Source organism: Lynx rufus, unplaced genomic scaffold (genome assembly GCF_022079265.1).
Source record: "Lynx rufus isolate CCGP_SWC_20201006 ecotype Redwood Valley unplaced genomic scaffold, mLynRuf1.p SCAF_19, whole genome shotgun sequence".
In the NCBI taxonomy this organism is placed as follows: Eukaryota; Metazoa; Chordata; class Mammalia; order Carnivora; family Felidae; genus Lynx; species Lynx rufus.
The window spans coordinates 11,268,732-11,291,527 of record NW_025814833.1 but is presented as its reverse complement, the minus strand read 5'-3'; the positions used below and the strand labels follow the sequence as shown (position 1 = coordinate 11,291,527).

Below are 22,796 nucleotides of genomic sequence, written 5' to 3'. Positions count from 1 at the left end.
ATGTACTATCCTGAAAAGGGCTTTTTGCACGTGAAAATTGAACTTGAATACAGGTAAGTTGGAAGCCCTTTTTCACATTACCGAACAACGCTTTGCTTTTTAAAAAGATTCAAGGCAGGCTTTATTTATTTATTTTTAAACAGGATTTCCTTTTGTACATTTAAAATACATCCCAGAACAGAAAACCCATTTCCCGGTGGTTTTTGAGAACACATCTAATGCATACGGCAAAAATACACCTGGCCAAACATGTTGTGTAAGTTAAAAGAAGGGATGGGGAACCAGCTGGTCTTACAATTTTGGAGCTATCCTGAAGTTTCACTGATGAAATCAGTATTGCCAATATCCCATCACTTCCTCTCACCGCTGAACGCACTGATGTGACCACAGACTATTGTTTTCATAGCCCTGTGGGTCAGTGACATCTGGTGAAGCTCCCTGTGTCCCAACGTCCGGATTTTGCAGAGAGTCGAGGCAATTAATGAGGACTCTGTGATATTCGCTATGGTAATCGTGGCCCCCTCTCTCTGGGAAGCCAAAGCAACATGTGGTCAAGGACTTGATTTTCTTTTTCTTTTTCTTTTTTTTTTAAGTTTATTTATTTATTTTTGGGAGAGAGAGACAGAGAGAGAGAGAGAGAGAGGCAGAGAGCACACAAGCCGGGGAGGGACAGAAAGAGAGGGGGACAGAGGACCAGAAGGAGGCTCCGTCCTGTCAGCACAGAGCCCGACGCGGGGCTCGATCTCACAAACCGCGAGATCACGACCTGAGCCGCAGTCGGACCCTTAACCGACTGAGCCACCCAGGCGCCACTTTGCAGGTCTGTTATGTGCCAGGTATCGTGTCAGAGGTGGGATTTAGCAGGAAGGCCCTAGAGCAGGGGCTGAGGTAGGAGACACAGACATATGTTAAGAGCTCATCACTACCCTCCGGAACTCAGTGTCTAATGGTGGGAGCACGTGACAGAAGAGAAGCCAAACATGAAAGACGAAGGGGAATCTCGGGGCCCTTTCTCTCTCTTCTAGAGCTATACTAACGGATACACTGAGGTCTGGGAAAGGCAGTTAGGAAGAGGCTAGTCATGGCCCCCCCTTCTATACTCCATGTTTAACAGCAGGAAGAACGTAGAAGTTAGGACTAGAATACTTGTACCCTTTTTCACAGAAGCAGAGCTAGACTTGGGGCTAGTGCTCGTTCCTAGGTTTTGTCTCTTACTGAAAACTACCATCGGGGCCAAGGGCCAACAAGGCCTGGTGATATACTGGCAGAATTCCCTCGCTGCTCATCACGTCGCCCAAGAGTGTGATCGTTCTCTGCACCGTTACCTTGATGTCAGCACTAAAGTTGTTGATTTTTTGCCAGCCCGAGTTTTCCAAATGAAAGTTGGCCCATCTAAGCAGAAGCTCTTCTGGAGACAGTTTCATGAGCTCCTCCAAAGTCTCCCCGTCTCGAAGTAAGGCGGCCAAGGCTATAAGGAAAAAAACCCCCACAACCAATATGTTATCTGACAATGGTCATTGTAAGTTCATTTGGTCTTCTGACGCTCTGTGAAGTAATGGACGTGCAAAAACTAGCATGACCTAGGTCCTCAGTTTTAGGTACGGAGAGTCTAATAAAAGATAAATACAGAAGTAGATAATTATGCAATGATATAAAGATACTGTGTTATGAAGATACACAGCAAATACACAATACTATAATGTATTATCTTTATTATTCTTCACATTCCAAATGGCAAATAAGTTACAGGTTTTTGTAAATGCTTCTTTATTTAATTTAGAGAGAGAGAGAGAGAGAGAGAGAGAGAGAATGTGTGTGCAAGCAGGCAAAGAGCAGAGAGAGAGAGGGAGAGAGAGAATCCCAAGCAGGCTGTGCACTCAGCCACCCAGGCACCCCAAGTTACAGTTTTTGAAACATTTTTACATTATGTCATATACTTACCTAAATTGTCCTTGTTTAATAATATTAAAATCAGAGATTGGGGGAAGGATGTTAAAAATATTGGAGCCTTTATACTTAACCTTTTGACTACAGGAGTACAGGAACACTACAGTATTCATATTTTTTATTTTTTTAGTGTTTATTTTTGAGAGAGAGAGATAGAGTGCGAGTGGGGGAGGGGTGGAGAGAGGGGGAGACACAGAACCCAAAGCAGGCTCCAGGCTCTGAGCTGTCAGCACAGAGCCCGACGTGGGGCTCGAACTCATGAACTGTGAGATCATGACCTGAGCTGAAGTCGGACACTTAACTGATTTGAGCCACCCAGGCGTCCTGGTATTCATATTTAAGTATAGTTAACTTACTCCTGAAGGGTTAAATATGGTTTTTAAAAAATATTTTTACTTTTTAAAAAAAGTAATCTCTACACCCAACATGGGGCTCAAACTCACAACCCCCAAATCAAGACTTGTATGCTCTACAGACTGAGCCAGCCAGGTGCCTGGGTTAAATCTATTTTTAATGGGATATAATTCAACTTTACATTTTCTATAGCACCTAACATGTAAAAGCCCCTCAATTATTATTTTTTTAGAGATGAATGGGTGTTTTTTTATGTTTATTTATTTTTGAGAGAGAGAGAGAGAGAGAGAGAGAGAACGGAGGGGCAGAGAGAGGGAGACACAGAATCCAAAGCAGGCTCCAGGCCCTGAGCTGTCAGCACAGAGCCCGATGTGGGGCTTGAACCCACGAACTGCGAGATCATGACCTGAGCCAAAGTCGGATGCCCAACCGACTGAGCCACCCAGGCACCCCACCGCTCAATTATTTTTTGTTGTTGAATGGAATGTGTAGAAGAAGCCAAAGGTTTTTGGTAAATATTCCCTCAGGTAATAGAAGCAGGGGTGTCTGCATAGAGAACCATCTAAATTTTAGCACTGTTTTAGGAGTAAGTCATGCAGTCCTAATGCAATTATTACCTCCCATAAGATAAAAGGAGGTTTATATTGAACAAGAAGACTGAAATTGCCTGATTTCTGAAGAGGTCTAAGTAATGCTTGTATCAGGCCAGTTTCATCTTTCACGGACTCTGCTTCATGCCATGTCACTTTGACCCTGAGGGATTGAAGCAAGGGCAGAGGCAGCATGGTCACTTGTCCAGGACCCTCCGTTGGCTCCCCATCTCCACCAAGTCAAAGGCTAGAAAGGATTAAACACCATGACATCTATGCACCTGAGACCTTGGCAAAGAAGAGTCATTTGATCTATTACACAAGCCAATGTAATTTTATTTTGTTGTCCTCTTTTCCTTTTTGAACAGACTTCAACTCCTTTAATAAGACAAACACCACCGTGAAGGTGGCTAGCAACGAGAGGAATTATATTTGTTCAAATATAGGTACCTTGGAGTGGACCAAAAGAGAAAGTGTAATGGTGTCCAAAGTGGCCAAAAAGTCTTACGATGGATGAATGTGCAAAATGAGACGGTCGACAGACAGTCTGGGACTTTGAAACTGCTGAGAACCCCAAATATATATTCCCCAGAAGTCACTAGGATTGAGAGACTGATTTCTGGAATAAAATAGGAATATTTGGAGTGGTGCTTCATATTTTAATTTAGCCTTACAGGAAGAGGGTAATGGGTAAGAAGGATGATGCTTCTGCTGGTTCAGGACATGTGCGACCATCAAGGGCAGGTTGGCATAGCTCTGAAGAGATCTAAATCAGCGAGAGAATAGAAAAAGCACTAAAAATAATACTAAAGAAGAAAAGTTGTAATCAGGCTGTTTTCCTGAATAACCCTATAGCATTACGTTCCGTTAATTCCAGTTATCGTCTAATCACCTCAATTAAGTGCTTTCATTACCTTCATTCCTGCTTAATTCAATGTCGGCGAACAAACCGATCTTAATGATCTGCCACAGCAGTCCCAAAACCAGATGGGGTTTCCCAGCCCGCAAATCCTCTGCACCGATGTTCACAACGTGACACCCAATGGCAGAAGCAGAGTTCAGTGCCAAGTTCAAGTTTTCCTGCAAGACAGCCAGTTTACACATTTGCTCCTTGACCTTTCCGTTTTGTAGGAGTCTACACCCTTCACTGAAAATAATGCTCAACGAGGAAATGAGTTTCAGCCATACAGGATCCATAGAAAACAAACTCCAGACAACAAATTCCAGACTTTGGCGTTAAAAGCCTAGCTACAACAAATCTCATCCTTGTAGTTATTGTCCTTTCCAGAATTCTGTGGGAAGTTAACGTGGTATTTTAATTTGGTCTCTTATTTGGTCCTTTCCTCACAAAAGGAAATGGACGAGAGACGTAGAGTCAGTATATCCATGTGGGTTCAGTGCTGCCTTTTTTTTAAGACTGTATTTTTTAAATTTTTTACTTAATTTATTTTTTAAATTTACATCCAAGTTAGTTAGCATATAGTGCAACAATGATTTGAGGGGTAGACTCCTTAATGCCCCTTACCCATTTAGCCCATCCCCCCTCCCATCACCCTTCCAGTAACCCTCTGTTTGTTCTCCATATTTAAGAGTCTCTTCTGTTTTGTCCCCCCCCCCCACCGTTTTTATATGTTTTGCTTCCCTTCCCTTATGTTCGTCTGTTTTGTATCTTAAAGTCCTCATATGAGTGGAGTCATATGATATTTGTCTTTCTCTGACTAATTCCGCTTAGCATAATCCCCTCTAGATCCATCCACGTAGTTGCAAATGGCAAGATTTCATTCTTTTTGATTGCTGAGTAATACTCCACTGTGTATATATACCACATCTTCTTGATCCATTCATGCACCGATGGACATTTGGGCTTTTAAGATTGTATTTTTAAGGAATCTCAACCCTCAACACGGGGCTGAAACTTACAACCCCGAGATCAATAGTCGCATGCTCTACTGACTGAGCCAGCCAGGTGTCCCAACTGTTGGGTTTCTCAACTTACCTAAACGAGGTCTATTCCACGCACCTGAAAAAGTTCTAGAGGTGTCAAGCTCCACATCCCAAGAGGTGCTCTTGCCTGAGGGAATTTTGTTATCTAACAGGGTAATACTCACTTGATGGAAAGGGAAAATGCTCCATTCCTTAAGCATGCTAATTGACTAAGAGCTTACATATTTTTTCTTTATTTCTGCATGCTTGCACACAGTATGTAACGAAAAGAACATAGGGCTTTGGAGTTGGACCTGGATTTGAACTTCAGTTCCAACATTAAGCTTGGACAAGCTCAGAAGCCTTCCAGAGTCCCAGCTCTCCTCTGTCAAATCTCGATAATGGTCCTCAACTCAAGAGTTGTTATAAGAATTACATGGGAAGATACACAGGGCAGAACCTATGGTCTACAGAATAGGTCCTCACATGGCAGTTTCCCTGAAGAGGACAGGAAGACCAATGCGCACCTGAATGATGAAGGGCGTAAGTTTCTTCTTGTTGATGGCCCTTTCATCAATTGTATCAGGAACTGAAAGGTTGATCATTTTACTGAAACAAAAATTAAACAAGGAGTTGGTTTACTTCTAAAGAGCCTGTAAACATCACAATATTTTAAGGCTTATCCCAACACGCCACTCATGTAATCTGAAAACGATACATGCAATATGTGACTTTCACCATGTTGATCACACAAGAAAAACTATACATGTGAAACACTCAAGTTGAAACAAAAGACCAACGTGTTCGGTCCAGTAGCTGGGTATTTCTGAGCTGGGCATGGGGGCATACTCTCTCATTTAAATTTTTTGTATTTTACACATTATTTTATAAGAATAAATAATTTGGATAGTGAAAAAAACCTAAATAAATAACTTAAAAAAAATTTTTAATGTTCATTTATTTTTGAGAGAAAAAGAGACAGAGCACAAGTGGGAGGGGGTGAGAGAGAGAAGGAGACACAGAATCTGAAACAGGCTCGAGGCTCTGAGCGGTCAGCACAGAGCCCGATGCAAGGCTCGAACCCATGCACCACGAGCTCATGACCTGAGCCAAAGTTGGATGCCCCACCGGCTGAGCCACCCAGGCACCCCCATAAGCATTTTAATTGCATTTTACATACAAGTAGCTTTTACTAATATTTGAAAAATTAATTAGACATAGCACAGAATACTAGATCATTTAAAATAGAAGAACTCTTGGATCATCTACACTAGCGTTTCTCAACTCTTGACTATGTATTAGAATTTATCTGTTGTTTTTGAGGGGGGGCGGAGAGGCAGAGAGAGAGGGAGACACAGGATCCGAAGCAGGCTCCAGGCTCTGAGCTGTCAGCACAGAGCCCGATGCGGGGCTTGAACCCACGAGCTGTGACATCATGACCTGAGCCGAAGTCGTACTCTTAATGGACTGAGCCACCCAGGCACCCCCTGAATAAATTTTAAAAGCAGATAAAACCCCACACTGAAATTCTGTCTCTTCTAGATTGTGTAATTCACAATTAAAAATGACCATTTATTGGGGCACCTGGGTGGCTCAGTCAGTTAAGTGACTGACTTCGGCTCAGGTCATGATCTCACAGTTTGTGAGTTCGAGCCCCGCGTCCGGCTCTGTGCTGACGGCTCAGAGCCTGGAGCCTGCTTCAGATTCTGTGTCTCCCCCTCTCTCTACCCCTTCCCTGTTCAGGCTCTGTGTCTCTCTGTCTCTCAATGATAAATAAACATTTAAAAAAATTAAAAAAAAAATAATTTAAAAAAATGACCATTTATTCACAAGGAGGAAAATTCGTTGAGCATGAGATTCTTTCATTCACCATATTTACTGAGCGCCTAATTGATGAGTTAGGCACTACATTTGGTGCTAATTCAGTGGTGAGAGAAAGGAAGGTTCTGCTAATTAGACAAGAATCTAGGACTTCTTTGGAAGAATCTCATCTGGTAAAATTTGGACTGAGATGCTAACATTTTAGATGTTTATAAACACTGCCTTAAAACATGTTATTCTGCACAGGGAAAACCATGCTTCTTTCCGTGTAAAATTTCAATATGAAATAAATAGCATCATGTGATTATTTCTCTGTATTAAAACACAGGGGGCATTATTTCTTTAGTGCCTATATATAGACAGAAGAGGGGCTCTCTTACGGTTTTTAAAAACATTTCTTTATTTACTTATTTATATTTGAGAGAGAGAGAGTGCGAGCGGGGAAGGGGCCGAGAGAGAGAGAATCTTAAGCAGGTTCCATGCCCAGCACAGAGCCCGAGGTGGGGCTTGATCTCCCAACCCTGAGATCATGACCTGAGCCGAAAGCAAGAGTCCCATGCTCCACCGACTGAGCCACCCAGGCGCCCCTTCTTACTTTTTTATTTTTTATTATTTATTTATTTATTTATTTATTTATTTTTTAACGTTTATTTATTTTTGAGACAGAGACAGAGCATGAACAGGGGAGGGGCAGAGAGAGAGAGGGAGACACAGAATCTGAAACGGGCTCCAGGCTCCGAGCTGTCAGCACAGAGCCCGACGCGGGGCTCGAACTCACGGACCGTGAGATCATGACCTGAGCCGAAGTCAGAGGGTTAACTGACTGAGCCACCCGGGCGCCCTCTGGAGCACGCTCTTAGCCATCGTGCCGCCCTGCTTCAACAGAGTCCATCAACCGACAAAGTGTTGGTAATCTTACATCCTTTCTGCCAAGATACTGCTGCCTCTGGGGCAGCAGGAAGAACACCCACATTTTTCGGAAGTAAGTAATTGGAGAGTGAGAACTGAAGAGGAGTGTCGCTTCTTTTTTTCGAAGCCACGGTACTTTAGAAATAAGTGGACACCGACATACTGAAGTCCAGCAAAGCTGGTCACGGTCTGCTTGCTCAAGTGATGAGAAGAAGCTGGAAGCTGATGGCTTCTTTATAAAGTGGTCCCCACTCTCAATGACTGAGTTTTAGATTCATATTTTGGTGTTCCTTTCTCAGACACGCTCAGAGATGAAGTGGGGAGAGCCCTGACAATGTTTTTAATAACTTTTTTAAGTTTCTTTCTTTCTTTCTTTAGAGAGAGAGAGAGAAAGAGAGAGAGAGCACGCGTGGGGAAGAGGCAGAAAGACAGGGAGAGAGAGAGAATCCCAAGCAGGCTCTGCACTAATGGCCAGAGCCCGAAATGAGGCTCGAACCCAAAAACCAGGAGACTGTGACCTGAGTCGAAATCAAGAGTCGGACCCTTAACCGACTGAGCCACCCAGGCGCCCCTGAGCCGAGACAACTGTCAATTCTAGTTATTCCCCAATGTCAAGCATCCAGAAACAGATATATCAATCATGTGGAAGACTGTTTGGGAAACCTGGATATCAAATCAACCAACATCTTACCAAAGCACAATTCCGTCACCAACAGCTTTGAACAGGTCGTCGGTGTTTGGGTTCATTGGTATAACGTGTCTGCAATCGGGATCATTTTCCAAAGCTTTGTTTATCCAGTTAACAAAAGCGTATTTTTCTTCCTCTAGAATTATGTTGAATAACAAGAAATCATTACCTATAGCATCTCTCGCAAGCTACAGTAAATAGTCATAATGCCTTTATGGCAAGAATTGATCCCAAGTTGAATACAGGCCACAAAGTGCTTCTACTGTATTCTTAATTAGGAGGCAATGTTTTTCTCGGTCCCCTCCTTGACATTATAGCATGCGTTCTACTTAGTTCATTGTGTTAGCCTAACACGGGCGAAACTATTACTATTACCTGAGTAAGAATGCTGTGTTCCTTCACTGGAAAGCTCCGAAGTGCCTCCCAGAGCACAAATCCCTTCTTTCCTGTTGATCGCTTTGCGGAAGGTTTTGGCAATATCACTGCTTTTTACCTCTTGGAAAATCTATTAATGAAAATAACATCGTTAATTCGCGATTCATTTTAAATTAGGCACGAGGAGAAGCCCATCCCTCTTCTTTCACACTGCGATCAGCTGCATGGTCCCACACAGGTGCCGAGTGTTAAAGGCCACGGAACACTGCGCTCGAGTTTTGAAGCTGGTAAATGAGTACTACGATACTGAAAATGAAGCCAGAGGCAATTGCACACACTTGTGGAAAACGTTAAGTGCCACATGCATTGAATCTGCTTTAAGCCGAAAACTGGCGTGGTTCAAAAGCATACATAAATCTGTTAATTTTCTACCAACAAGTGAGCCTTTGTTCGTTCCCTGGAGAGAAAAGGCTGAGGGATCTATCTCCCTTCTTTAACCACAATTCTTAGTGCAAAGAAAGGTGAAGTTTTTAGGACTCAACCCCCCCCCCCAAACACACACACACACACACACACACACACACACACACACACACACACACACACACATACACACACACACACACCTTTTTGGATACAATGGTAAGGGCTTGTTCAATCAAAGTTTACAGAGTAATAAGGTGAAAGAATGCATTCAGTTGGCAGCAAAGAGACGACTATGGAGAAGGAACACAAAAAAGGAGCTTTTCAGTGATTGTCTTGTTTGAGCATTTATAAAATCCAGCTTCTCTTCAAAATAAGGAGCATGGCTAACAAAATTAACGTGTACATTCTACTTATACAAGAGCAGGTAGTAACAGAGCTTAATTTCACACCCTACCCTAATCGCCTGATTGAATGAATGGACATTCTAAAGGACTACCTGTATATGTCTGTCTATTTATTTAAGTGTTTATTTATTTTGAGAAAGAGATAGTGAACTAGTGGGGGAGAGGCGAAGAGGGAGAGAGAGAATCCCAAGCAGGCTCCACGCTGCCAGCACAGAGCCCGACATGGGGCGCGATCCCACGAACCGTGAGATCAGGACCTGAGCAGAAATCAAGAGTCAGACACTCAACGGCTTGAGCCATCCAGGTGCCCAGGACTATCTGTATATTTTTAAAGACTGGAACTCCCCTAGGCCCAAATTTGTTCCTGATCTACCAATGCACATGGCTCAAGTAGCCACCTCCAGTAAAATGAGAGCACGACGTAGTATCTTCATAAAAATTTCTTTAAAAGGTGTTTACAACACGTTAAGTGGACGTACAGAAAGAAAGAAACGTATGACCCTAATGGAAAAGTTGCTCAACAAACAGAAAAGAAGTCAAAGGCCTTTGGCATTATTGACAAGTACACACACACACACACACACACACACACACACACACAGAGCACATCTCAGGAGGTACAGCCTGTGTTTGAAGTTCATAGACCAGGATCACGATATCTAGCAGTTCAGGTTGTATCTGTGAAAGCAGGCAAGAGGAGAAGCTTTAAATCCAGCTCCCTGTGCCATTAACCAAGTCCTGGTTTTGCACAAGACAGTGTCAGGCCAAAAGCAGGGAGGGCCTTTTGATATTTAGATTTTTCCAGAAGGGCACCTTTTTGTCATTAATTCACTAATCTATTAATCCAAATCGGAGAGAGTGACTTTTTTGTAACTGGTGTAAAAGTTGTAGGTATTGTTGGTGGCCCTGTCACAACGTCATGCTTTCCTCTTAACCTTTCTAAGATCCTGACTCTCCTTGGACTTACAAACCCAATTTTATTTAGGAAAATAGTTAGGAAGCAGTTAAGTTCCACAAAATCGAGCTTACTCAGTTTCCACAGCTGTGAGGTTTTTTTTTTTTTTGCTATAACTGTAATTTCTTGAGGTAGAGTTTTGTTATTTCTTTAATTTAAAAATTTGTAATCAATTAATTTTTTTTTTTGAGAGACAGAGAGCGCACATGTGAGCAGGGGAGGGACAGAGAGGGAGGGAGAGGGGGAAGAGAATTTTAGCAGGCTCCATGCCTGGAGTCCCACAAGGGGCTCAATCTTGTGAACCCTGAGATCACGACCTGAGCCGAAATCAAGAGTCGGATGCTTAACCGACTGACCCACCCAGACGCCCCTATTTTTACATTTTTAAAGATTTTATTTTTTAAGAAATCTCTACACCCAACATGGGGCTCCAACTCACAATCCTAAGATCAAGAGTCGCAGGTTCTGCCGAATGAGCCAAACAGGCACCCCTCTCGACATAGAATTTTAGAACGAGTATGCACACAACCAACAAAATGACTTTTCCTCCTTTCTGGCCATTATACTGACTCCTATTAAGTACCAGTAGCATAGAGCTCATTACTCATGCACTCTGGATAATTTCTGAATTATTGAAGTTATTTTTATGTACAATCTAATTTTTTAAGTCCAACTTTAATTTCATTTACCTCAATTTCACAGCCAAGATCATACAACAAAATGGCGACCAGCCATTATCAAAGGGCGACCGACCCCCTTTGATAACAATGTATCTACTCAGCAAAAACATAATATTTGGGGCACCTGAGTGGCTCAGTCGCTTAAACATCTGACTTCGGCTCCGGTCATGATCTCACCGTTGGTGAGTTTGAGCCCCGCATCGAACTCTGTGCTGAGAGCTCAGAGCCTGGAGCCTGTTTCAGATTCTGTGTCTTCCTCTCCCTCTTTCCCTCCCCTACTCACTCTCTTTCTCTCTCTCTCAAAAATAAACAAATATTAAGAAAATAAAAAAAACCCAATGTTCACTATTCTACCTCATTCTGAACTCTACTTCATTTAGTAAAACACTATCTAGTAAATTAAAATCTGAAATGTGTGCTTTTCCTCATGACATAAATCACTGGCATGACAAGAAAACATCCAAGTCCAAAATGTTACTGCCTCAGAAATGACCTTCGAAGAGTTATTTATTTTTTTTTTATTGTAACTATTTTTGCCTCAAGGATCATCTTCTTCTAAAAATTCGGTTGAGGGGCGCCTGGGTGGCTCAGTCGTTTGAGTGTCTGACTCTTGATTTCAGCTCAGGTTGTGGGATCTCAGGGTTGTGGGATCGAGCCCCGTGCACGGAGCCTGCTTAAGATTCTCTCTCTGCCCCACTTTCCCACTCGCACTCTCTCTAAAATAAAACAATAAAAAATAAAAATAAAAATTAGGCTGATTTCCATGATCACACTTGCAGCTGAAAAATAAATAAATCCGAATTTATATACATCGTGGAAAAGAGGAATAATATAAATAATGAGTTAACAAAAAGAATGCCTGCTTTATCATATCCTCATGCAATTACTTACGTAGCTCTAGTTAAGCTCACGCTTGGGAATGAAAGCAAAGTTGCGATTAAAAATTAAACTTTCTAATTGCCTTACAAAGGTTATATGACCTTCATCTTCTAAATATTTTTAAATAAATTATCCTAGCCAAGCTCAAATTTTCAGGTTCACAGTATTTTCTTCTGTGCCTTCGAGAAAAAAAAAAAAAAAAACTTTAAAGGGATAATTGAAGATTTACGTATCTTACACTGCTTCACTGCAGGAGGTGGTAACGCCATTTGAGTAGGAGCCCCGGCTTAACAAGAATCTCAGAAATCAGAGATAACACGAGGCCAGCTACTGTCTTCTCAATGAATCTTTTCAAAGCTGCCTGTTGTGATACTAATGAGCTCACTGTTTTGAGCTGTTTTCCCTTGCTGAGGAGGGATGGGCTTTGTCATGCGCGCAGAAGCTCTGGGTATAAGCTGCTGGCTCTGCTCCTATCCATCTTTGCGGGTCTCTTATGGACTGTATAACTGTGTCTGATTCCTTTTTAAAGTTTCGTCACCTTTCTAGCTCAGTGCGGGACTAGTGAGTGGCCAGACGAAAGCAATCCAGAGGCATAATGACTGAAGCGGAAGGAAAGATTTCAGAAAGAATTGCAAAATATTGACTGGCTTCCAGGGTTTGAGGCTTGCTTCCAAAGTGTTTCCAAAGTAATACGTTTGAATTTTTCCCTTTGTGTGTGTGTGTGTGTGGGGGGGGGGATCTGTTGTAAGCCTAAACTTAGTAATAATAGGAAAAGAACACTGGTTGTTTTTTGTTTTTTTTTTAAATAGAAATAGCAACCCCCAACAAGTAATACCTACCTAACATTTGCTATATGCCTGCCACTGTTCTAAGCACTTAGGTAAAGTTATTTAATCTGGCGAGGTCAGCGCTATTAGCAAAAGTCCTAAAACAGGTCAACAACTTATTACCATTATGCAAGACCAAGTTTCTCACTGTGAAAATAAGAGTCTAATGCAGACATCTCTGCTGAAAGAAACTGCCATGCCAGTCTTTTTAAAGATGCAGGGAAAAACCCCACTATAACCTTGTAGGTATAAAAATCCAGTAATTTAGTTTTGAAATACTTAGAAGAAACAAAATCAGAGTATTAAATTTAACTTGAATGTGTGAAGTTTACATATAATCTAGGGACTCTTTTCTGCCTATATATATATATATATATATATATACACACACACACATATATATATATATATATATTCTTCTCTGAAATTAACATAAACTGATTTTATCTGTAGGCTGGTTTGCAATTAATACCTCTTATGCAGTAATTTAAAAACACCCTAAGATGCACGAACATGTTTATTTCTACTGCTTTATGTTAATACCTGCCAGGAATAACTCGCCTCCTTTTTCATGGATAACTAAGATCTACCCATATTTTGACAATTTTTAAGATGTCTCACTGGTGACAAAGCAGATGGAAATGGATAGATATTGGATTGGACATCGATCTTTCAGTACGGTCATGCTGGTATCATTCTGAAACTTCGGGCAAGTTATTTTACTGTCCTTCATATTTCAAATTTCTTCAACAGAAGGGAGCTAACTGGAAAAAGCATTGGTCCCCTGTGTAAAGTCCGGGAAGCTACTTCCTTTTTTCAGGAATCCAGGCTTTTGTTTTTAATTTGAAAAATGAAGGCGTATAAGCATATTGATTCCTTCCAATTTTAAAATGTACACACGAACATAAAATGCGCTCATTAATATTTTTAAAAAATTCCTAGTGATGCCAGAATTATGATGCATATCATTTACTTTTTAAGGATATAGTAAGGTAATCAAACCTCCTCACTTTAAAAGCCTCAAACAGCTGTGTAGAATCTGCCACATTTCAAAATATACAAAATTAAATATTTCCCCGAGGTCATTTTTCTCAAAGACACTTTCATAATTCTATCCTTAATAATACCGGCACGCTGCAAATCTTAATGATTTAGGTCTGCTCTTTCTAGTAGATCAAAATTCTAAGCAGTAAATTCTATCAGAAAATAACCGATCATAGTTAACTACTACTGCTCTATGCTGCTTTAAATTCACAATTCAACATGCAGTTGTAAGGGGAGCACGTTACACATCAGAGGACATGCAACTTACTATTGAACACAGAATTCAAAACAAAAGCCTTTGGCAATAACTGAGGACAAAAACAGTGGGGAGGAAATCAGCATTTCAAAAGAGGTCGGCATGAACGATACCATTATAATTATGACGCATGTCTACATTTTTAAAACAGTAGCACCCCCACAAAATGCTATCAGCTCAGTAGACATCATTACTTAGTCAATTTCCTTCTGGAACACTGACAGTGTTCTAAAGGGGTTAGTTCTAATGGGAGAAAACATACCAGAATTTCACTGGCTACACTGAGCCTCAGTTACCATGCTAGGAGGATAAGAGTGCTAGGAAGTTTGTGATAACCAGGAGGCACGAATTCCCTGTTTGTGATACAGTGAAAACAATGCCTAATTAGGTCTAGTCAAACTCAGCCTTCAAGTAATAATAAATAAAACCAATAAAATCTTAAAAAAAATTTTTTTTATGCTTATTTATTTTTGAGAGAGAGACACAGAGTGTGAGTGGGGGAGGAGCAGAGAGAGAGACGAAGAGAGAGAGTCTGAAGCAGACTCCAGGCTCTGAGCTGTCAGCACAGAGCCCGATGCGGGGCTCGAACCCATGAATCATGAGATCATGACCTGAGCCAGTCGGACGTTCAACCGACTGAGCCACCCAGGCGCCCCTAAAACCAATAAAATCTTAATGGCGTTCTTAACTGAGGGAAGAGGCAACCGCTATTCTTTAATATACATCTCAAATACTCTGCCAATGAATATGGATGGAAAATGGCCTAGGTAACCTCGCCCACTAGCAGCTAAAGCATCAAGCTTCAATCAGAAGAGCTACGCATACACTCTCCAAGCACTGAGTACAGAACTAGAAACTACGTGCTTGGGACTCAAAAGATACGCTTCTAACTTTTAATTAGCCAAATTATCATCCTCGAGAAAATGGCACACTTAAATACTACCACCGCAAGAGAACGAAACATCTTTTTAATCAGAAAGTTCAACTCAGGAAGCTTCCAAGACTGTGAGTCAGGGTGTAGCGTTAAGATTTGGGAGCACACCGTTCCCCACGGGAGACGGAGCATCTCAAGGGTGGCACGTAGCACCTTGGAAAATGCCCTTTAATGATGCCCCCAAAGGAAACGGTTCGCATTTCACAGCGAGTCGTGAGTTCTGCCTTTGATTCTGTCCGTGTTCTTCTTCTCGATCGGTTTAAGATACTCCGACGGCTAAAAGAACTAACTCAATTTGGTGGGGTGAGAGAAATTGCATTAGTTGTAACAAGACGAATACGGTGTATTTAGGGACTTGGGAGGACTTATTACCAGAAAATCCCTCTAGACAAAGGAACAATCATTACTCTGAATAATGGGGGATTTTCACATACTTACATAAACAAATTCATCGAAACTTATCTTCCCATCTTTATTCCTGTCACCATCCAGCATGAGTTTTTGAATTATTTCTCTCACTTTGTATCCCGGTAATGGCATATTGGCTTCCTTGAAAAGTTCATGAAGTTCATAGTCACAGATGAATCCATTGCTGTTGAGATCTTTGGACGAAGGGAGGGCAGGCGAGGAAGGAGAAAATTTAGGAGAAATAAATTAATCTGTGAGTATTTTTACCATCAGAGTGTTTTTCTTCATTTGAGACTTGGTTCATAAGCTTGCCTAAATATAGTGTTTGTTCTTGTTACTGTTTGTTATCTACGGTTGTTTAAAAGGGAAATGCAACTTTTAACTCAAAGGGCATGGGTTTACATCATGTTTCCTGTATTTTAAACAGTGTATAAGTAGCTTCACTTACAAATAGTAGCCCTAATATTAACAAAGCATAGTTGTCTCATAAACTTATTTTTAAATCATGAAGCTGACAGGACTTTAAAAAAAAATGAATAGACTCTACACCAAGAAAACGCTGCCATGGCATAAAACAATTTCTACGGTACCTACTTAAAACTTTTATGCCCCTCATTCTTCCATCGGTCCAATAGAATATTTTATAATATTACTTACACAGCACACCTGAAATACAGCCACTCTCTCCAGTGCCAATTTTTTTCAAGAGTTAATGTAAATAAACATTAATCCAAGACAAATATAGAGTTCATAAAAATAAATGCAGTCCTAAAGTAATGCAAATATTTACCACGATTCTAGAAATAATCTTTTTATCTTTGTGCTAGGACAATTCTAACAGTATATATCTTAAGTGCCGAAAATACGTATCTTTAGTCTGAAACTGTTAAAAATGTGAAAAAAAAAACCTGAGGTGCCTGGGTGGCTCAGTCAGTTGAGTGTCCAACACTTGATTTCTGCTCGCATCATGATCCCAGGGTTGTGGGATTGAGTCCCACATGGGGCTCTGTGCTGAGCAAGGAGCTTGCTTGAGATTCTCCCTCTCTCCCTCTCTCTCCCCCTCTCCCCAGCTCATGTTCTCTCTCTCAAAAAAAAAAAAAAAAAAAAAGGAGTTGGGGGGAGGACTGATGAATGACCAAAAGTTAATTTGCTGGGAAAGAGGGCTAATGTCCTGGGTGTTGTAATCACTCGGGCATATTTTTTTTTAACTAAAAAAAAATTGGACTTTCACCAGCAATTTCAAACACCTCCTGTTCAACAATCCTTCTTATTCCTTAGGTCCCCATTGGATTTCATATGTAAATTTAATTATTCTAATAAAAGGATACGATCTCAATAGAGAAATGACTCAAGATGACCACAGCACTGTTCAAGAAAATATACTGGGCAGTTAATTTACTTGATATGTGACTTTATTAAAAAATTTTGTTAATGCTTATTGATGTTTGAGAGAGCAAGAGAGGGAGAGCAGGGGAGGGGCAGAGAGAGGGAGACAGAGGATCAGAAGCAGGCTCTGTGCCGTTAGCGGGGCTCGAACTCTCAAACCATGAGATCATGACCTGAGCCAAAGTCGGACGCTTAACCATCTGAGCCACCCAGGCGCCCCTCTATCTGACACGTCACTTTAAAACTGTACCAGGTACAGTTCTGGGAATTGGGGCCATCACCACCAGCGAAAGAAAGTCCTGCTGTCCAAGGGCTCACATTCTAATGGCAACTAAACAGCAAATTAACATATATCGTGAGGTAGAACTGTAAAATCATGCAATGTAAATAAAGCAGGGTAAGGGGTCGCAGACTGGGGGCTATTTTGCCCCTCGGGGAAACTTCAGAAATGTCTGGAGACGTTTTTGGTTGCTACAACGGGGGGGAAGGGGGAGGGGTAGTGTGAGGGTGCTCCTGGCATCCAGTGTATACAGCCGCCAAACATCCTACAAGGCCCATGACCCCCACTCACGATCCAGAATTATGCAGCCCAAAAGGTCAGTGGTCAAGGACAGCCACTTTGCTGAGGTTATATCTGGATGAAGACCTCTGTGAGGTAAGGGAGCGCATCACGTGGGTATCTGGGGGAAGAGATTTCAGGCAGAGGAAAGAGCACATGCGACATCGGTGATGCGGAAGAATGTCTCGTATGTTGAGAGAACAGTGAGGATCCAGTGTGAGTTGAGCATTTTAATGAAGTGTACTTCTAGAGTAAGCGAATGACTCTTAAACATAACTAGTACGTTTAAATCCATCACCGAGAGTATGTATACTTCGGAAACGTCATCCTCAAACTACCCAAAACTTCTGAAAATCATGATTATTTCCTTCCACAAAGGGCACTCAATGTCCCTAGGGCACATCTTTACGTTCTTTGCTTTGAATTAATGAAAGGCCATACATCCAACACTTTATTAGTAAAGTGTTTATATGTAGAAGTCAGTCCAGCAGCAACATCTGCAGTTGCTAGAAAGAACAAAGTAATCCACATGGTACTGTGGCAGGGTTTTAGCAATTTTTGAGGAATGAAATTCTTGAGTTTAAATAGACCTCCTCCCATGCATATATCAATCTCTTTCTCCCATTTTCTTTAAAAAGTTAAAATAGAGGGAGACCTGGGTAGCTCAGTCAGTTAAATGTCTGACTCTTGGCTTTGGCTCAGGTCATGATCTCATGGTTCGTGGGTTTGAGCCCCGCACTGGGCTCTGCGCTGACAGTGCAGAGCCTGCTTGGGATTCTCTCTCCTTCTCCCTCTTTCTCTGCCCCTCCCCTACTCTCTCTCTCTCTCTCTCTCCCTCATAATAAATAAACTTTAAAAAATGTTAAAATAGAAAAATTAAAAACAAATAGAGCTCAGTTCTAGGGTGTAAGTGTGGCATAATGAAAGATATACAGCATAGTTGAAGGACAAGTGGGAGTATTGTGACATAGGATTTGCATAAGTCACCTCTGTAGGTCTTTGTTTACCCATGTGTAAAGGAGTCCTTTGGATCAAATGACCTCCAAGGTCCCTTGCTGACTCTAACACTCTGATTCTAAATTTTTTTTTAACGTTTATTTATTTTTGAGACAGAGAGAGACAGAGCATGAACGGGGGAGGGGCAGACAGAGAGGGAGACACAGAACCTGAAGCAGGCTCCAGGCTCTGAGCCGTCAGCCCAGAGCCCGACGCGGGGCTCGAACTCACGGACCGCGAGATCGTGACCTGAAGTTGAAGTCGGACGCTTAACCGACTGAGCCACCCAGGCGCCCCACTAACACTCTGATTCTAAATGTGAGTAGCTAAGACTTCACAAACCACACACACACACACACACACACACACACACGCACACACACTTTAAAAAGATATCGGAGGTAAAATCATAATGCATCTTAAAAACAAATATACAGTAATAACATTCTTACTTAAAATGTTTATTATTTTGAGAGAGGTAGGGGAGGGGCGGGGGGGGGATCCCAAGCAGGCTCTGGGCTGTCAGCGCAGTGCCTGACATGGGGCTCTATCTCATCAACTGCAAGATCATGACTTGAGCAGAAATCCAGAGCCAGACGCTTAACCCACTGAGCCACCCAAGTGCCCCTACAGTAATAAACATTCTGATCACTACTATATCACATTATCTAAATACAACACTCCTTCGTTTTTCGATCTTTTAGAAAGAGATAGCTTATTCCTTGCAACTATCAAAAAGTCCACTTGGCAATTTCTGAGAGGGAAATATTTTTAAATGTATTCTCCTTTACCTTGACTTCTGAAAGGACATATCTGAGCATAATTTAACCTGTGATTGATTCCAGTTCCGACCTAGCATACAACAGGCGCTTCATTGTTCCCTTTGTGTTCTCAGTGGTACAATAGAAGCAGAAGGTAGAGAGGTTTTAAAATAAATATCAGAGAACTGTAAATGCAAAACTACAGGAAACTGACCAAAGCCCGGAGAGTCTGATCTACTTGGCGGTTTATTGGCCTTAGGTAGACTAGAGGTGTAGGCAATGCGGAGAATGAGCATTTGCGCGAGAGCCCTCTGTGAAATAACCTCTGTTGGGCATTAATTAGAAGACAGCTCACTGATGTGATTAAAAGATGCGAGGAAGCGGACTCACCCTAAAATATAACTAACATACAATAACCACATGCAGAAACTCCATTTTGAAGTAACAGTAGTAATAACAGATGCTGTTAGTAACTGACAGGAGCATTTGAAAAGGGGGTTGGAGGAATACGACTTGGTCATTCCAGAGCCATCTTCCTTATTAGGTTGCAAACCTCTTGGGTAAAGATTCTTTTGAATCTTTTTATCTCCACCCCAATATGTAGCACAGTACCTTGCACATAACAAGCAATGTGAAAACTAGTTTTTGTAGAACTGCTGATTCTCAAGTGTTAACTAGGAAAATAATGTTCTAATCTAATGAGCATTTTAACAACAGAATTAAACAATAACAAAAAATACAGAAATAGCACTAGAAGACTGAATGGCAATTCACCAGGAAACCATAACGACAGAAATATCTCTTAAATAACATTCAATCTCATTCCCTTTGTTCTAATCCTGTCCCCACCCGGCAGCCTTCAGATCTGTAATTTGGTTTTCTAAGTGAACACACCCACCAACGAGTACCCAAGTAGACAACCAGTGATGGTTGTCAGGTTGGGACTTCTCCTGTTCTAAATGTAGAAACCTGCTTTGGCTGTATTAAGAAATACCATGTGAACTTGTTTGGGCAGAAGTCGACCTCCAGAGAAAGCTGAGTACCTACTCTGTGGCAGGCACTGAGCTAGATACCAAAGATACAGAAATTAATCCGACAGAATCTCTTTGGCTCTTACTTGAAACTGTGCCTTTAAAATCCTTGTGAAGGGGCGCCTGGGTGGCTCAGTCGGTTAAGCTTCCGACTCTTGATTTCCGCTCAGGTCACGATCTCACAGTTCGTGAGTCTGAGCCCCCCATCGGGCTCTGCACTGACAGTGTGGTGCCTGCTTGGGATTCTCTCTCTCTCTCTCTCTCTCTCTCTCTCTCTCTCTCTAAGTAAATAAATAAACATTTAAAAAGTTAAAAAAAAATAAAATCCTTGTGAAAATACGAAGTACTTAGAATATCTAGCTATCCTTTATCTTTCCGGAGATGGGAAAAGAATCATTGAACATATGCATCTGGTTTGACATATTTTAAAAGTTTAACCTACTCTGCTATCTTTCCATATTTTATCAGCAGATCTAGCTTTTACTACCTCCCGTAATCAAAGACATTTTAGTGTTAGTACTAGTAAATTATCGCAAGCCTTTCTTAGAAGTCCTAAATCATATCTTTTGAAGACAACAATTTCAATTTCAATAAAAAGGCAGAGGGAGCCTAAAAAGGCAGCTTGCAATTAATTTTACAAAATCTCCCAGCTGGAAAAGTACTTGAAAGACAAAATAGGGTGCAATTATTTTTAAAGAGTTTTATGCTAATTTTATTTCCAATCCCTTGCCAACACACACACACACACACACATGCACACGCACATGCATGCACACACACACGCACACACCCTTAAACTATTATCAGAGATCTAATATGCTGTGCTTTAGAAAGCCACAAAATGAGATCACACAATAGCATTTTAGAAAGCTTCTATCTCATTAGTGACATTATTAATCAGGATCTCAAAACTATGTTTGACAGCGAACTTTTTCTATTCTGCATTTTGATACAAACATGAGAATTTAATAATAAACTGACCCCCAAAAACAGAGACCTAGATCAAAAACAGTTTTAACAACTGGAAACTAACATCACAACCTGCTGGCATAATGGTGGCCCTTTATTTTCTCATTAAAGCTGCCGATATTCTGGAACCCCTTTCTGGCTCATTTGTCACTTCCTCATTACCTACACATTGGCATGGAGTTGGCCAGGTTCTGCACTTAGAAGACTCTTCTGTTCTAGCACCCTGTTTTCTTTTTTTTTTAATTTTTGTTAATGTTTTTATTTGTTTTTGAGACAGAGAGAGACAGAGCATGAGCAGGGGAGGGGCAGAGAGAGAGGGAGACACAGAATCTGAAACAGGCTCCGGGCTCTGAGCTGTCAGCACAGAGCCTGACACGGGGCTCGAACTCACGGACTGTGAGATTGTGACCTGAGCCGAAGTCGGATGCTTAACCGACTGAGCCACCCAGGAGCCCCTAGCACCCTATTTTCAACCATCTGATAAGCTAGATACTATCATATGGCCTATATTATCCAGAACATTCTTTTTATTTTTTTAATTTAAGTTTATTTATTTATTTTGAGAGAGAGAAAGAGGGAAAGAGGGGCAGACAGAGAGAGAGGGACAGAAGAGAATCCCAAGCAGGCTCCACACTGTCAGTGCAGAGCCTGATGCAGGGCTCAAACTCACGAACTGTGAAATCATGACCTGAGACAAAATCAAGAGTTGGATGCTCAACTGACTGAGCCACCCAGGTGCCCCTGGAGCATTCTTTTTTTTTTTTTTAATTCTTTAAATTAAAATTTAATTTTTGAGAGAGATTTATTTTGATTTATTTTTGATACAGACAGAGAGAGCCAGAGAGAGAGAGGGAGTTGGGGCGGGGCAGAGGGAAAAGGAGACACAGAATCTGAAGCAGGCTCCAGGCTCTGAGCTTGTCAGCATAGACAAGGGGCTTGAACCCATGGACCGTGAGATCGTGACCTGAGCCGAAGTTGGACGCTTAACCGACTGAGCCACCCAGGCGCCCCTATCCAGAACATTCTTAATGTTTCTGCAAGCAAGTCTCAACTTTTGGGTTCAGAAAATATGATCGGTGCGAGTTGACATTAATGAATGGCAGGGAAAAAAAACCTACGCATCTACCCGCCGAACAAAGTTCTTGCAGAAAGTGAGCAGCTAAATCTCAATAAATTGACAAAGTGTTCCTATTTTTAAAGAAAAATCACTATACTTAAAGGAAATCACTAACAGGTTCCCAATGCTGCTGAGTTCATCAGACAGGAACCAACTGTTTGTAACAACAGATTCTGTCTGTCGCTCTCTCTGTCTCTCTCTCTCTGAAGACACATGTAGGTTCACATCTGCAGTCTGCTTTAAAAGAAACCCCCTTACGCTCTCGTACCATGTATTATTTTAAAGGCCCGTTAACTCAACGCCCTCCCCCAAGCAACCTTAAAGTAAATAAACTTATTATACGGCCATGTTCCTGCAGAAGTTTGAATCACACCAAGAATGCATATCCTTAAAAGGAAATGTTTTCCCTCCCCTTGCATCCTGTTATTTAAGCTATTTTAAGTACTTGTCTGGAGAAAGCTGAGCCAGAATTCAAGTGGTTTTGATTTTAGCTGCTGTTTTACACTGCCCATGTCCAGGTGCTATGTGGTGCAATTTATCACTTCAAACGCATCTTT

General features: G+C 41.5%; 1 protein-coding gene across 3 annotated transcripts in view; it reads right to left on the bottom strand.

The window, feature by feature from the left end:
- PLS3 (plastin 3) overlaps nt 1–22,796 on the bottom strand; it is a 44,049-nt gene that overhangs the window by 15,686 nt on the left and 5,567 nt on the right. For 2 of the 3 annotated variants that reach the window (XM_047082033.1, XM_047082032.1), the window contains exons 2-7: nt 15,451–15,614; nt 8,608–8,737; nt 8,236–8,368; nt 5,342–5,423; nt 3,806–3,971; nt 1,326–1,468 (exon numbers count right to left, since the gene is read on the bottom strand). In XM_047082033.1, coding sequence (XP_046937989.1) covers nt 1,326–1,468; nt 3,806–3,971; nt 5,342–5,423; nt 8,236–8,368; nt 8,608–8,737; nt 15,451–15,614 — 818 coding nt within the window. The remainder of the gene's footprint in view (nt 1–1,325; nt 1,469–3,805; nt 3,972–5,341; nt 5,424–8,235; nt 8,369–8,607; nt 8,738–15,450; nt 15,615–22,796) is intronic. The other variant, XM_047082034.1, reaches the window with a different exon arrangement.